We start from the raw sequence: 15,000 nt of genomic DNA, 5'->3' as shown, positions 1-15,000 counted from the left end.
TACAGAGCTTACTAGTGCAGTATATAACACATGTACAGTATGTATAGTATAAGGTAATTTATAATATAATATAATATAATATAATATAATATAACATAATATAATATAATATAATATAATATAATATAACATAATATAATATAATATAATATAATGTAATATAATATAATATAATATAATATAATATAATATAATATAATATAATATAATGTAATATAATATAATATAATATAATGTAATATAATATAATATAATATAATATAATATAATATAATATAATATAATATAATATAATATAATATAATATAATATAATATAATATAATATAGTATAATATAATATAATATAATATAACATAATATAATATAATATAATATAATATAATATAATATAATATAATATAATATAATATAATATAATATAATATAATATAATATAATATAATATAATATAATATAATATAATATAATATAATATAATATAATATAATATAATATAATATAATATAATATAATATAATATAATATAATATAATATAAAATATATAATATATAATATATAATATAATATATAATATAATATATAATATAATATATAATATATAATATAATATAATATAATATAATATAATATAATATATTATATATATTATATATATTATATTATAATATTATATATATTATAATGTAATGTAATGTAATGTAATGTATAATATATAATATATAATATATAATATATAATATATAATATATAATATATGATATATGATATAATATAATATAATATAATATAATATAATATAATATAATATAATATAATATAATATAATATAATATAATATAATATAATATAATATAATATAATATAATATAATATAATATAATATATTTGTTGAGTTTATTGATTATATCACCAGGTAGGGAAGGGGTGATGTAGGTTGGGGGAAGGTAGTGATGGGTAGGAGGTGAGGAGGGGTGATGGGGGATGGAGGGAAGGGGTGATGGGTGATGGAGGGAAAGGGAGGAGTTATGGGTAGGAGGTGGGAGGTGATGGGGATGGAGGGAAGGGAGGTGATGGGTGGGAGGATGGGGGAGGTGTGTGATGGGTAGGAGGATGGGGAGGAGGTGATGGGTAGGAGGTGGGGAAGAGTGTTGATGGGGATGGAGGGAAGGGGGTGATAGTCAATGGAGGGAAGGGGTGATGGGTGATGGAAGGGAGTGATGGGTAGGAGGATGGGAGGTGATGGGGGATGGTGGGAAGAGGGGTGATGAGGGACGGTGGGGCCGTTGATGGGTGATAGGGGAGGAGTGATGGGTAGGAGGATGGGGAGGGTGATGGGAGGATGGTGGGAAGAGGGGCGATGGGTGATGGTGGGGAAGGGAGCGTGGGTGATAGAGGGAAGGGAGGGTGATGGGTAGGAGGATGGGAAGGGGCGATGGGAGGATGGTGGGAAGGGGCGATGGGTGATGGTGGGAAGGGGTGATGGGTGATGGGTAAGGGGGTGTATCCTACTCATCTCATGTCTGTCAGAAGAGATTATTGACTCTTCTACCTCATGTCTACACTTTACGTCATCTCTGTCCCTCTCCTTCCCTCTCTAGCCCTCTCTGTCCCTCTCCTTCCCTCTCTAGCCCTCTCTGTCCCTCTCCTTCCCTCTCTAGCCCTCTCTGTCCCTCTCCCTTCCATCTCTAGCCCTCTCTGTCCCTCCTCCTTCCCTCTCTAGCTCCCTCTCGTCCCTCCTCCTTCCCTCTCTAGCCCTTCTCTGTCCCTCTCCTTCCATCTCAGCCCCTCTCTGTCCTTCCTTCCCTCTCTAGTTCTTCTTCGTTCCTCTTCTCCTTCCCTCTCTCAGCTCCCCCTCTCACGTTGGATATATGTATGCTATTGTCCTCTCCCTCATTTCCCTACATCTCTCATGCTAGTAGAAAGAGGATGAGGAGAGGGCAGTGTCTCTGCAGGTTAGGGAGGCGTGGAGGAGGAGGAGGAGGTTGGAGGGAGAAGAGGAGGAGGAGGAGGCGGAGGAGGAGGAGGAGGAGGAGGAGGAGGAGGGAGGAGGAGGGAGAGGAGGAGGAGGAGGAGGGGAGGCAGAGGGAGGGAGAGAAGGAGAGGAGGAGGAGGAAGAGGAGGAAGAGGAGGAAGAGGGAGGGAGAGGAGGAGGGAGGGAGGGAAGAAGAGGGGAGGGGGAGGAGGAGGAGGAGGGAGGAGGAGGCAGAGGGAGGGAGAGAAGGAGGAGGGGAGGAGGAGGAAGAGGAGGAAGAGGGAGGAAGAGGAGGGAGAGGAGGAGGAGGAGGAAGAAGAGGAGGGGAGGAGGAGGAGGAGGAGGAGGAGGAAGAAGAGGAAGGGAGAGAGGAGGAGGAGGAGGAGGAGGAAGAGGAGGGAGAGGAGGAGGAGGAGGAGGAGGAAGGAGGAGGAGGAGGAGGAGGAGGAGGAGGAGGAGGAGGAGACAGCCAGCATCTCCGTGACACTTGAAGGAGAAGGAGAATGAAGAGGAAGAGGAAGAGGAAGAGAAAGAGGAAGAGGAAGAGGAAGGGGAAGAGGTATCACCAGGACCAACACAGCACCTCAACACAAGTCTTCACGACCACTAGAAGCCATTATGTAGCCTCACGTTTCTCCACTAATTGTCGCCTTTCACCACTTTATCATAGCTTTCTTCTCTTCCTCCTTCGTTTTTCCTTAACATTTCTAAACATATCATCTCTCCTTTATTGGTCTTTCCTTCGGGGTTTTTTTTCCTTCTTTTAATATCATAATTTCTGAACGTTTCTACTGATGTTTTTATTTTATGTTTTTTTTTTGTCTTTATCAATAATTCTTTAGTGTCTCATCTTTTTATTTCTCTCTCCATTCTTTTATCTTTTCTTCCTTTATAAATCTTAGTGTTTCTCTATCTCCTTCTCCCTTTTCTGTGTTTCTTCTTCTTTATCAATAACTGTCAATGTGTCTTGTGTTGTGTTGTGTTGTGTTGTGTTGTGTTGTGTTGTGTTGTGCTGTGTTGTGTTGTGTAGTGTTGTGCTGTTGTTTAGACGTGAGGGAAGAGAGAGAGACAGAGAGAGAGAGAGGGGGAAAAGGAGGAGAGAGAGAGAGAGAGAGAGAGAATCAATGAGAGAGAAAGGGAGAAGGGAGCGAGAGAGAGAGAGAGAGAGAGAGAGAGAGAGAGAGAGAGAATAACACACTAATGTCCCAGAATATATACAGGATATACTTGAGAGGCTCGACTCCTCCGTCAGGTAGAAGTGAGGACCTCTTACACAGGTGAATGTGAGGCTGACCCCCTTAACACAACCATCACAGTCCCTCTCACCACTCACTCTTTTTCCTCGAAGTCTTGAAGTTTGAGATAAAGTTGTTGTGGTCAGATTAATTTTTTTTTTATTTGTTAGGAATTTGAAAGTAATTGAGTCAAATTTCTTGTTTTAAATGATTCAGTTTTTTTTTTAATTTTGTTCTGATTTCTTATTTTAACTGGTTCAGATTTTTTGTTTTAACTGGTTCAGATTTTTTGTTTTAACTGGTTCAGATTTCTTCTTTTAACTTGTTCTGATTTCCTATTTTAACTGGTTCAGATTTTTTTGTTTAACTGGTTCAGATTTCTTATTTTAACTGGTTCAGATTTATTTTTTTGAACTCGGTCAGATTACCAATTTTAACTGGTTCCGATTTCTTCTTTTAACCAGAACAGATTTTTTGCTTCTCTCCGGTTCTCGTAAAGGATTGTATTTATTTTTCTACTGTGGGCTCGTCAGATTTAAAAAGGATTTCTCTATGGTCTGTTTTTATTTCCAAAGCGAATTTTCTTTTATTATTTTAGATTATGTATGGTAATTTTTGATCACTTAATTCTCTTACCATTGCATTCTTTTGCATCACCCGGACCTGCCTCGCCAATGGTCAATATCAAAATCACAACGTTATTCTAGTCACCTCATTATCAAAGTTGAAAGGTCATTGATCTGTAACCGGGATTTATTTTATCAGGGTCACGGGAGTAATCTGGAGACTCGGTTATCTCTGGTCACAAGAGATCAAGGTGCTTATGGTAAAATACTTGGCTGTGTTAGGAGGAGTAATTGAAATGTGGCTGGCGAGTACCGTAGATTAATGTGCCCCCCTTCTCTCTCTCTCTGTCTCTCTCTCTTTCTCACCTTTTGGACTTGTTTTTACCTTTTTACCTTTCGACTGGACTTACTTTATTACCTGAATTTTTCGGACTTTTAACTCATCTTCCTTTTGGACTTTTATTTTACCTCTCTTAAGGATTTGGGGGACTTTTATTTCTTTTTTTTTTTAGATTTATTTCACCATAAATTTTACATGTGTTTTATATATAAGAATAATTACTTACCTTCGAGTTTTGGACTTTTTACCACACCTTCCATTTGGACTTTTTCCCTCACTATTCTAAATTGGACGTTCTGTCACCTACTGGTCTCAATACAAACATTTAATTAGACTTTTTATTAATATGTTCAAACTTTTCTCTCACCTGTTGGACTTGTTTCTTACCTTCCTTTTGGACTTGATGCTCTCCACCTGCCTCGGAGTTTGCTCACCAATGCTGCGGCTCCCCCACAGAGTCATGCCAATACGCGCGTACGTGAAGCCCATACATAACAGCGGCAAGATGTACGTCAACACCATCAGCACTACCGTATGTCTGTGTGGGAGAGAGACAGAGAATGTGGTTAGGTTAGGTTAGGTTAGGTTTGGTTATGTTAGGTTTGGTTAGGTTAAGTTTGGTTAGGTTAGGTTAGGTTTGGTTAGGTTAGAATCTAATAACATTGGAAACTTTTTAACTTACAGACCATGTTTCCGAATCTTCTGACAACACCTCTTCCTTCACCATGCTGTTTCTCCGCCACTTAACACCTACGCTAAGACTCCTCACCACCACAGCGTTGTATCATCACCACAACACACTCTACCACTCGGTGTATGTATCATCACCACAACACACACACTCTACCACTCGGTGTATGTATCCTCACCACAACACACACACTCTACCACTCGGTGTACGTATCCTCACCACAACACACACACTCTACCACTCGGTGTACGTATCCTCACCACAACACACACACACACTCTACCACTCGGTGTATGTATCCACACCACAACACACACACTCTACCACTCGGTGTATGTATCATCACCACAACACACACACTCTACCACTCGGTGTATGTATCCTCAACAACACACACACTCTACCACTCGGTGTATGTATCTCACCACAACACACACACACACACACTCTACCACTCGGTGTATGTATCCTCACCACAACACACACACTCTACCACTCGGTGCATGTGTATCCTCACCACAACACACACACTCTACCACCTGGTGTATGTATCCTCACCACAACACACACACACACACTCTACCACTCGGTGTATGTATCCACACCACAACACACACACACACTCCACCACACCACACAAAACTGATGTTGCAGAAAACAACCGGAAGAATGAACACAGTTGCAATCTTCCCCAAATTGGCCGAGTTATCCTGAAATTGACAGCTAATGTGCAAAGAGAGAGAGAGAGAGAGAGAGAGAGAGAGAGAGAGAGAGAGAGAGAGAAGAGAGAGAGAGACAGAGACCGGCACAGAAAGAGACAGACAGAAAGACAGACAGATCAAAATATAGACACAGAAAGAGACAGAGATAGAGAGGCAGACAGACAGATAGACAGAAAGACAAAGACAGAAATACATAAAAAGACAGAGAAAAATAAAGAGATTTGCACAGTGTAATAGTAAATATTTAATAGAGTTGACTTATTGACCTAATCAGATAAAATACCAATATTCCCTTTCTCAGATCATCACTGTTCCCCACTGTGAATATTTCTCCATATTCCCCGATACTTCTCTATCTTTTTTTCCCCTAAGAAGATTTAATATTCCCCGTTACTTTAAACCTAATAAAAACGAATATTCCTCTCACCTGTTTACTTGACATGATATAATATTTCCCAATATTTATCCACATTCATCTAAATATTCCTCTTCCTCGGATTTACCTCCCCCACCCCCCCAGAATCTTCCTCCTGTTTTACCCAACGAAAAAGTAATCCTCCTACTTCTTGCACCTCTAAAATCAAGGAACATCGCCCCAGGTGTTAACAGAACAAGGATGGGAGGTATACGGCACTCGGTAACATTACACGTCACTCACCTGCCTTAACTGTGAGATTAATGTTGTAAAGCCTTAAACCAGCGTCTTGTGTGTGTGTGTGTGTGTTCCTCCCAGTATATATACATACATGAGTTAGGTATTACGTATTAAGCAGTTACATACATACATACATACATACATACATACATACATACATACATAAAATAGTTTGTGGACGTACATAATGACAGCAAGTGTGAGTAATATACAGTATTTTTTCTTACTTTCCTTTTACTTTTTTATTTTTTATTTTTGTCTCTGGTAGGATGACGATGGTATATCAGAGGCTGGTTAACACTTGTCACTTAAGGGTTTATAGTGACACGGTGTCCCAAACTAGCAGGGGTGGTGGGGTAGGGGGGTGGCGGAGGATGAGGGGTGAGGCTGGGGTGGTGTAGGGGGTGGCGGAGGATGAGGGGTGAGGGCTGGTGGGTGGGTGGGGTAGGGGTGGTGGAGGATGAGGGTGAGGAAGGGGTGGTGGGGGGTAGGGGGGTGGGTGGAGGGATGAGGGGTGAGGGGCAGGGGTGGTGGGGTAGGGGTGGTGGAGGATGAGGGGTGAGGGCTGGGGTAGGGGTAGGGGGTGGTGGAGGATGAGGGTGAGGGGCTGGTGGGGTGGTGGGGTGAGGGGTGGCAGGAGGATGAGGTGAGGGCTGTGGGGTGGTGTGGGGGTAGTGGGGTGGCGGAGGATGAGGGGTGAGGGCTGGTGGGGTGGTGGGGGTAGGGGGTGGTGGGAGGATGAGGTGAGGGCTGGTGGGGTGGTGGGGTAGGGGGGTGGCGGAGGATGAGGGTGAGGGCTGTGGGTGGTGGGGGTAGTGGGGGTGGTGGAGGATGAGGGGTGGGTGAGGTGCTGGTGGGGTGATGGGTAGGGGGGTGGTGGAGGATGAGGGGTGAGGGGCTGGTGGGTGGTGGGGTAGGGGTGGGCGGGGAGGATGAGGGGTGAGGGCTGGTGGGGTGACGTGGGTAGGGGTGGTGGAGGATGAGGGGGTGAGGGCTGGTGGGGTGGGTGGGGTAGGGGGTGGGTGGAGGATGAGGGGTGAGGGCTGGTGGGTGGGTGGGGTAGGGGGGGTGGTGGAGGATGAGGGGTGAGGGCTGGTGGGTGGTGGGGTAGGGGGGTGGCGGAGGATGAGGGGTGAGGGCTGGGGGTGGGTGTGGGGGTGGCGGGGATGAGGGGTGAGGGGCTGGTGGGTGGTGGGGTAGGGGGTGGAGGATGAGGGGTGAGGGCTGGTGGGGTGGTGGGGTAGGGGCTGGCGGAGATGGGTGAGGGCTGGTGGGTGGTGGGGGGGGTGGCGGAGGATGAGGGGTGAGGGGCTGTGGGGGGTGGTGGGGTAGGGGTGGCGGAGGATGAGGGGTGAGGGTCAGGTGGTGGGTAGGGGGAAGGAGGAGAGGGGTGAGGGCTGGTGGGGTAGGGGGGTGGCGGAGGATGAGGGGTGAGGGGCTGGTGGGGTGGGGTAGGGGGTGGCGGGGGATGAGGGGTGAGGGCTGGTGGGGTGGTGGGGTAGGGGTGGTGGAGGATGAGGGGTGAGGGCTGGTGGGGGTGGGTGGGGTAGGGGGGTGGAGTGGGGATGAGGGGTGAGGGCTGGTGGGGTGTGGTGGGGTAGGGGTGGTAGAGGATGAGGGGTGAGGGCTGGTGGGGTGGTGGGGTAGGGGGTGGTGGAGGATGAGGGGTGAGGCTGGTGGGTGGGGTAGGGGTGGCGGGAGGATGAGGGGTGAGGGCTGGTGGGGTGGTGGGGTAGGGGGGGTGGGTGGAGATGAGGGTGAGGGGCTGGTGGGGTGGTGGGGGTAGGGGGTGGTGGAGGATGAGGGGTGAGGGCTGGTGGGTAGGGGTAGTGGGGCAGGAGGATGAGGCAGGGCTGGTGGGGGTGGTGGGGTAGGGGTGGCGGAGGATGAGGGGAAGAGGGCTGGGTGGGGTGGTGGGGTAGGGGGGGGTGGTGGAGGATGAGGTGAGGGCTGGGTGGGGTGGTGGGTAGGGGGTGGTGGAGGATGAGGTGAGGGCTGGTGGGTGGTGGGGTAGGGGGTGGCGGGAGGATGAGGGGTGAGGGCTGGTGGGTAGGGGTAGGGGTGGGTGGAGGATGAGGGGTGAGGCTGGTGGGTGGTGGGGTAGGGGGGTGGCGGGACATGAGGGGTGAGGGGCTGGTGGGGTAGGGGGTGAGGAGGATGAGGGGTGAGGGCTGGTGGGTGGGTGGGGTAGTGGGGTGGTGGAGGATGAGGGGTGAGGGCTGTGGGGTGGGGGGTAGGGGGTGGTGAGGATGAGGGGTGTGTGGGGTGAGGGCTGTGGGGTGGGGGTAGGGGGTGGCGGGAGGATGAGGGGTGAGGGCTGGTGGGGTGGTGGGGTAGGGGGGTGGCGGAGGCGAGGGTGAGGGCTGGTGGGGGGTGGTGGGGGGGGGGGGTGGCGGAGGATGAGGGTGAGGGGCTGGTGGGGTGGTGGGGTAGGGGGTGGGTGGAGGATGAGGGGTGAGGGCTGGTGGGGGTGGGGGGTAGGGGGTGGGCGGGAGGATGAGGGTGAGGGCTGGTGGGGTGGTGTAGGGGTGGCGGAGGATGAGGGGTGAGGCTGGTGGGGTGGTGGGGTAGGGGTGGTGGAGGATGAGGGGTGAGGGGCTGGTGGGGTGGTGGGGTAGGGGTGAGGGAGGATGAGGGGTGAGGGCTGGTGGGTGGTGGGGGTAGGGGGTGGTGGAGGATGAGGGGTGAGGGCTGGTGGGGTGGTGTGGGGTAGGGGGTGGCGGAGGATGAGGTGAGGGCTGGTGGGGTAGGGGTAGGGGGGTGGTGGAGGATGAGGGGAAGAGGGCTGGTGGGGTGGTGGGTAGGGGGTGGTGGAGGATGAGGGGTGAGGGGCTGGTGGTGTAGGGGGGGGTGGTGGAGATGAGGGGTGAGGGCTGGTGGGGTAGGGGGGTTGGCGGAGGATGAGGGGTGAGGGGTTGGGGTGGTGGGGTAGGGGGTGGTGGAGGATGAGGTGAGGGCTGGTGGGGTGGTGGGGTAGGGGGTGGCGGGAGGATGAGGGGCAGGGAGGGCGGTGGGGTGGATGGTAGGGGGGTGGCGGAGGATGAGGTGAGGGCTGTGGGGTGGTGGGGTAGGGGGTGGCGGAGGATGAGGTGAGGGCTGTGGGTGACGTGGTAGGGGGGTGGCGGAGGATGAGGGGTGAGGGCTGGTGGGGTGGTGGGGTAGGGGGGTGGCGGAGGATGAGGGGTGAGGGCTGGTTAATTGATGGGATAGGGATGCTGTCGAGTGGTCAAAGGCCAAACATCAGCAAAGTCATATCATATAACATGCACCACTGTAAAAACAATGTAAATATTATAAATAAAAATAAATAAATAAAAATAAATAAATAAATAAATAAATAAATAAATAAATAAATATATATATATATATATATATATATATATATATATATATATATATATATATATATATATATATATATATATATATATATATATATATATATATATATATATATATATATATATATATAGTATGTATGTGTGTGTGTGTGTGTGTGTATACATAAGCAAACCATGGTCTTATTTACCTAATTTCTGTTCTAAAAAAAATATAATCCCTAACCGGTGCCTGTAGGGCAAAAATACAGTCATGTAGATATTTTCATATATATTTATGCAATGGATAATGGTAAGAATATAAACGTATACGGCTTACGACAGGAGTCTACGCTAAAGACAAGATCGTTCTCTAGACAACTACACGTTTTTTATTATGCGGGAGCTTGAAGCTGTAAATAGTTTAAATAGTTATGGTAATAATAAATCCATTTTCTTAGGCACCATGTAAGTTTTCTCTGAAAAGGGATCTTCTCGAGAGATGGCGCGGCGGTCAGGCGCCGACAACGGCTCTGGGGCCTAACATGATTTGAATTCGCTAATAGTTTAATGGTTCCTCTCTATATATATCTTATTTGATTACGACCTTACCACTGTAAAAAATTCTCTTTTTTTAACAGTATTCTTTTTAAACTACCAACAGCGAAATTACTATAATTCAAAATACAGTTTTCCTGTATCATAAAAAAAAATCCTACTACGCTTGATATCTTTGATACATTCTTTAAGAGATACTTCTGTAATAACACTGATTCCGCACCGAAACATTAATACAATAAATTTTCATTAAAATGATAAAAACAGCATTTTATTAAAATGGTATTAATTGTATTGCGATATTAGGCACGACTGATAAAAGTTTCTAGGCAGGTACTGCTTAGTCCGCTCTCATACAGACCAAGCTTCAAGAGCTGGTTCACGACAACAATGCCTCGACCGGTAAGTGATAGATATATTTTAACCTATTGTTCGTTGTGGTATTAAGTTTAAAATGGTGGAGGTATGAGGAGAGAAGAAAATAATTAAGAAGGGGAAGAAGAGATAAGGTAGAGGAAGATAGCTCTACGCTTCCCATTCGTCGCCCGTTACGTTGTGTTTGTTTACATTATCCTCAGTGCACAGCCACTCTCTCTCTTGGGTGGCAAGTGGATAGGGTATTACTCCCGGAGTACTAATTACCCTCTTCCGTTGACGGGGGTCGTCACGAAGGACACTGCACTACAGTGCTTGGCAGGGACGCATATTTCCAAAACGTATAATTATGCCGTCAGCATTACCACCCTCACCCAGTCAGCCCCCCAACAGTACACAGCCATTTTAACCTAACCTTCCGAAACCTAACCTTCCCCTGATAAAACTATTTTACATTATTACTGTAAGCATTTGGTCTTTGGTAAACGTTTGTATATATATATATATATATATATATATATATATATATATATATATATATATATATATATATATATATATAAAGACAAAAATTAGTGATGTTGACTATTTACCGAAAAAATACAAACAAAACGAAAATTGCAAATCCTTGGATTTGCGGGTTTTCTCGACATAGGGAAGAAGTTGCCTTCAAGAGATACAATTACTCAGGGATGGGGAAACTGGCCCACAACCATATTTGAATTCTGTTTTTTAAGGTGAGTTTTACGCATATTAAATAACATAGTAAAGGAAAGTGTTTAAACTTTATATATTGACAAATTTCGACCAATCACAGCTCATTTTACTCAGTTTACAGCTGTAAACATAATGGCTCAAAAAAAATTTCTTTCTAGTCTTCATACTTTTTTTTATAAAAAAAAATATTTTATAAAAAAATATTGTCAGTCATAAAACAAATATTTTAAGCAAAATGAGCCTCGAATGATGCAAATAGGTCAATGAATGACAGAGTTTATACACTTACTGTTTGGACAAAGTAATTTTTTTTTAGTATGGTTCTGACAAAATTTAATCTCTTTGCATCCATAACTCAGGTCCTATTGGTCACAAATACTGAAATTTTGCATGAAACTCTAATTATAAAGATGAATCCTATTACAAAAGTTAATAGACAAACTGCGTGAATACAGTATGCTTTATACTGTACCTGTGAGGTGTTAGGCAGTATTTTACAATATCTCACCACTGGGGACCTTGGGAGCAATAAGGCATATGTACGGTTCTTTTTTAACCAGTGCAGTGTGTTTGAATGGTTACGTTTGCTCTGGGTAAAACAATATCTCTAATATCCCCCACAACGGAGGCATATCCTGGCAAACTTATGAAAAATTTCTAAAAATAGGTACGTTTTCTAATTTAGTAACCTGAGAGAAAACAACATTAACTTAAATCTGACTAGTAACTAAAGCATTTGTCAGAATGTTGGTCCGAACGTACTGGTAGGTAGGATGACGAGCCCCGTTTTGTTGACATGGCAGACAACATACATTACTAATATATTGACGGCACTAAACCTACTTTATAATAATTTTACAACCAAAATAAGTTTGAAAAAAAAGATGGATCCAAATTGTTATTAATAAGGAATAATCCGAAATTAAGCAGAAAAATCGTTCAATTTATATAGTACAGGACATAATTGGGTACTGGCTTTTATTTGTTGTTCATGGAAAGTTCAGACAAAAACATTACGATTTTCTTCTATGACAGTTTGGCACACTTTATCTATAACCATGGTATAGTGAGTTTAAAATCAGTTAACTACTAGAAAAAGTTTAAGCTATTATTGCATTCGTTGCCAGCAACAGAATTTCGTAATTTTTCCTTTGCAAACAATAGTTTAGACAATTCTAAGACACTTTTAATCCATGACGTTTCCCTTGCAAACGACCGAGAACCGATATAATTGATATGCCCAGTAAAGAAGTTAGATAAGGTTAGGTAGGTCTGGTTGGTTAGGGTAACTTAATTAGTATTACATGGTTGATAGCAACAACCAAACCTACCTAACCTAACCAAACTTCCCCCGGACTCCTTGGCATATTAAATATCTCTCTTCCAGGTTGCTTCCGAGAGAAACGCTATGGAAGAACAGTCCCTTAGAATTGTCTAAACTATTGTTTGCAAACAAAAAATCATGAGATACGGTTGGTGGCAATAAATGCAATGATGGCTTTGCTAGTAGTTCTCTTTTCAACTCCCGAAATCAAGGTTGAGCAATTTGTGCCAAATCTCTTAAAATTAAAATCATCTTATTTTTTTTCAAAACATATCAGTTGCAAAAAAATAATAATAATTGACTGAAAAATTACCCCTCAAGATCTGTTGACGAATTTTATTTTTATTATTGGTTTGATATTTTTTTATTTTTTCAATACATAGCTTTACCCTCATTGTACATATGTGGATTTTCTGCTCGATTGAGAAGTAATGTATAAAATGAAGAAACAAAAGAACGAAAAGAGAATGAACGTAAAAAAGAAGGGGCTTTGCTTAATTTGCAAAGTCATGCCCAGCTCAAAACACAAGATTTGTGTCCCGTCGCTGTGGAACTGCACTGGGATGATATTCCAGGGTAGTGACCATACCCATTATATTTTAAAGGTTTATTATTAGCTTTAAACATAATCGGTGACCCTCGAAGAGCCCTCACGAGTTGATCTGGCCTCCTGACTTCAGAAGTTTCCCATCCCTGAAGTGACTAGTCAGAAATTTGGTTGTTTAATGTGTGAAACTTGTGGTTAATATTATATAACGACATGGGCTCACATGAGTATATTAAAGCCTTATATCCTGGAATGACAACTGAAACCTAAGAGTGGGCAGGACTAAGAGGAGAAATGAGGGGTAAAAGGACATATGAGTGTTTGGCATCTGTCGTTTTAGAGAAAATGTAGTAGGAAAATATTGCTAATTAATCGAATAAGAATCACAGCGCTGGGAAATAGTCAGCATTGGTTTGTGAGTGAGTTACTCTTTGGGGTTCTGACCATTAGCAATATGATTTCTTTTCAAGTTACGTCGAGGAGCTGTATGATCCTTGTTGAGGGATATAAATAGTCACTATCTCTTGCATTATTGTTTATAGAATTTTGGTTTAAATATCAATGAAGTTGTATAATAATTGGAGTGATGAAAACAGAACTGTGGCCTCATACATGAATGTTGTTTCAGGCAGGATGGTCCCTGGCCCAAGACATGACGGGTGACGCCAAGGCTTCCTCTACCACCAGGGCAAGGTGAGCACTACTTCTACTGCTCTATTGTGACATCATGGAGAAATGTCTATTAATTTTTGGTGTTAACTAAAAGCATTGTTAGTATCACGGTTGTTCCTTTTAGTTGAAGAGTATGATTGTTGGTAAAGGTTAGGAAAGAGTCACCATTTTTTTTGGTGGGGCAGAATCTTTTTGGACACATTTGTTATAATTTATACGGTAGATGCTTATCTAATAGGGGTGAAAGAAAACATGAAGGAATGTGAAATATATACAGGTTTCCTTCAGAACTTTATGATCTTGTCATCAAAATTCCACCAGGAAGGCTGAAGGTCTTAATCACTAATGATGACATACAACACGAACCACCTGAACCAATCATAATGATCTTATACATCTAGTGGTTTAGTTTGGTTGGTGTCTGTCGCCATTTGTCGTAGCTCCACAAAATGTTGTCGTTTTGTTAGAACACTTTTCAAGGTACAGTCCTGTAGGTTCATAGTCGTTGTTTAAAGCTCTCCCACCCTATTAAACTTTTTTACTGTAGAACAAACACCTGCTTAAGATCCTTCCAATGTGGTATAAATAGCAACTTTCTCCTAAATTTTGAAGAATTTTTTTTTAATAGTAAAGCGGGAAGGAAGAGGCTAATTTGATCTTTGTTTTTTTTCCAGGTAGGTGAAAGTTAACAGCTCATCGAGGGACCGTAACGCACCACAACATATCACACTTCAGGTATGTCAGTCAGTTTTATATATTTATCAGTTATTTTTGTTTTTGTACTTGCTCGGGAGTCTTACGTCTCCACTTAGTCACCGTTACCTCCCGTGTTGATGATCAGGATCACGTTTGTTACATAAATTTAGTCACTGAAAAGTTTCTTGATCCCGTGATTTTCTAGATAGTGACTTGCATATATCATTAACTCTATCAACTTCCAGAACTTAAGTTCCTTTACGCCATTATTACACAATCTTGTAAGTCCTGCATCATGCCCCCTCTTAGAACTGACATGTTTTCCAGTGTTTCTTATGATTACCAAAGATCGGGGCCAGAGTGTATCACAATATTTGGTTCTTCCTTTAAGACATCCCTCCAGTTTGTTATGATCTACAGTACCTCTCTCATGCGCTGGTAGTTATTTGAAGGAAACACAATATTCCTACTTGAATGTCGTGTTTTGTTTTTCAAATAAAATATTTCATGGCAAAATATGGGGCTCCTGGCAGGCATGAATTGTTCCCCAACGTTGTCTTGTTCACAATAGGCTCTTCAGCTTTTCGGGTGACTTTCAAAGAAGAAAACT

General features: G+C 43.4%; 1 protein-coding gene across 1 annotated transcript in view; it reads right to left on the bottom strand.

Annotated features, from left to right (window-relative positions):
• LOC121871497 (substance-P receptor-like) overlaps positions 1-15,000 on the bottom strand; it is an 88,966-nt gene that overhangs the window by 40,336 nt on the left and 33,630 nt on the right. Inside the window, exon 5 of the mRNA XM_042373889.1 lies at positions 4,504-4,654. Within this exon, the coding sequence (XP_042229823.1) occupies positions 4,504-4,654 (151 nt within the window). The remainder of the gene's footprint in view (positions 1-4,503; positions 4,655-15,000) is intronic.

This window comes from Homarus americanus, unplaced genomic scaffold (assembly GCF_018991925.1).
Source record: "Homarus americanus isolate GMGI-L3 unplaced genomic scaffold, GMGI_Hamer_2.0 scaffold42023, whole genome shotgun sequence".
Taxonomy (NCBI): domain Eukaryota; kingdom Metazoa; phylum Arthropoda; class Malacostraca; order Decapoda; family Nephropidae; genus Homarus; species Homarus americanus.
Note: the sequence above shows the minus strand (reverse complement) of the source record. Positions and strands in the feature narration are given on the sequence as shown.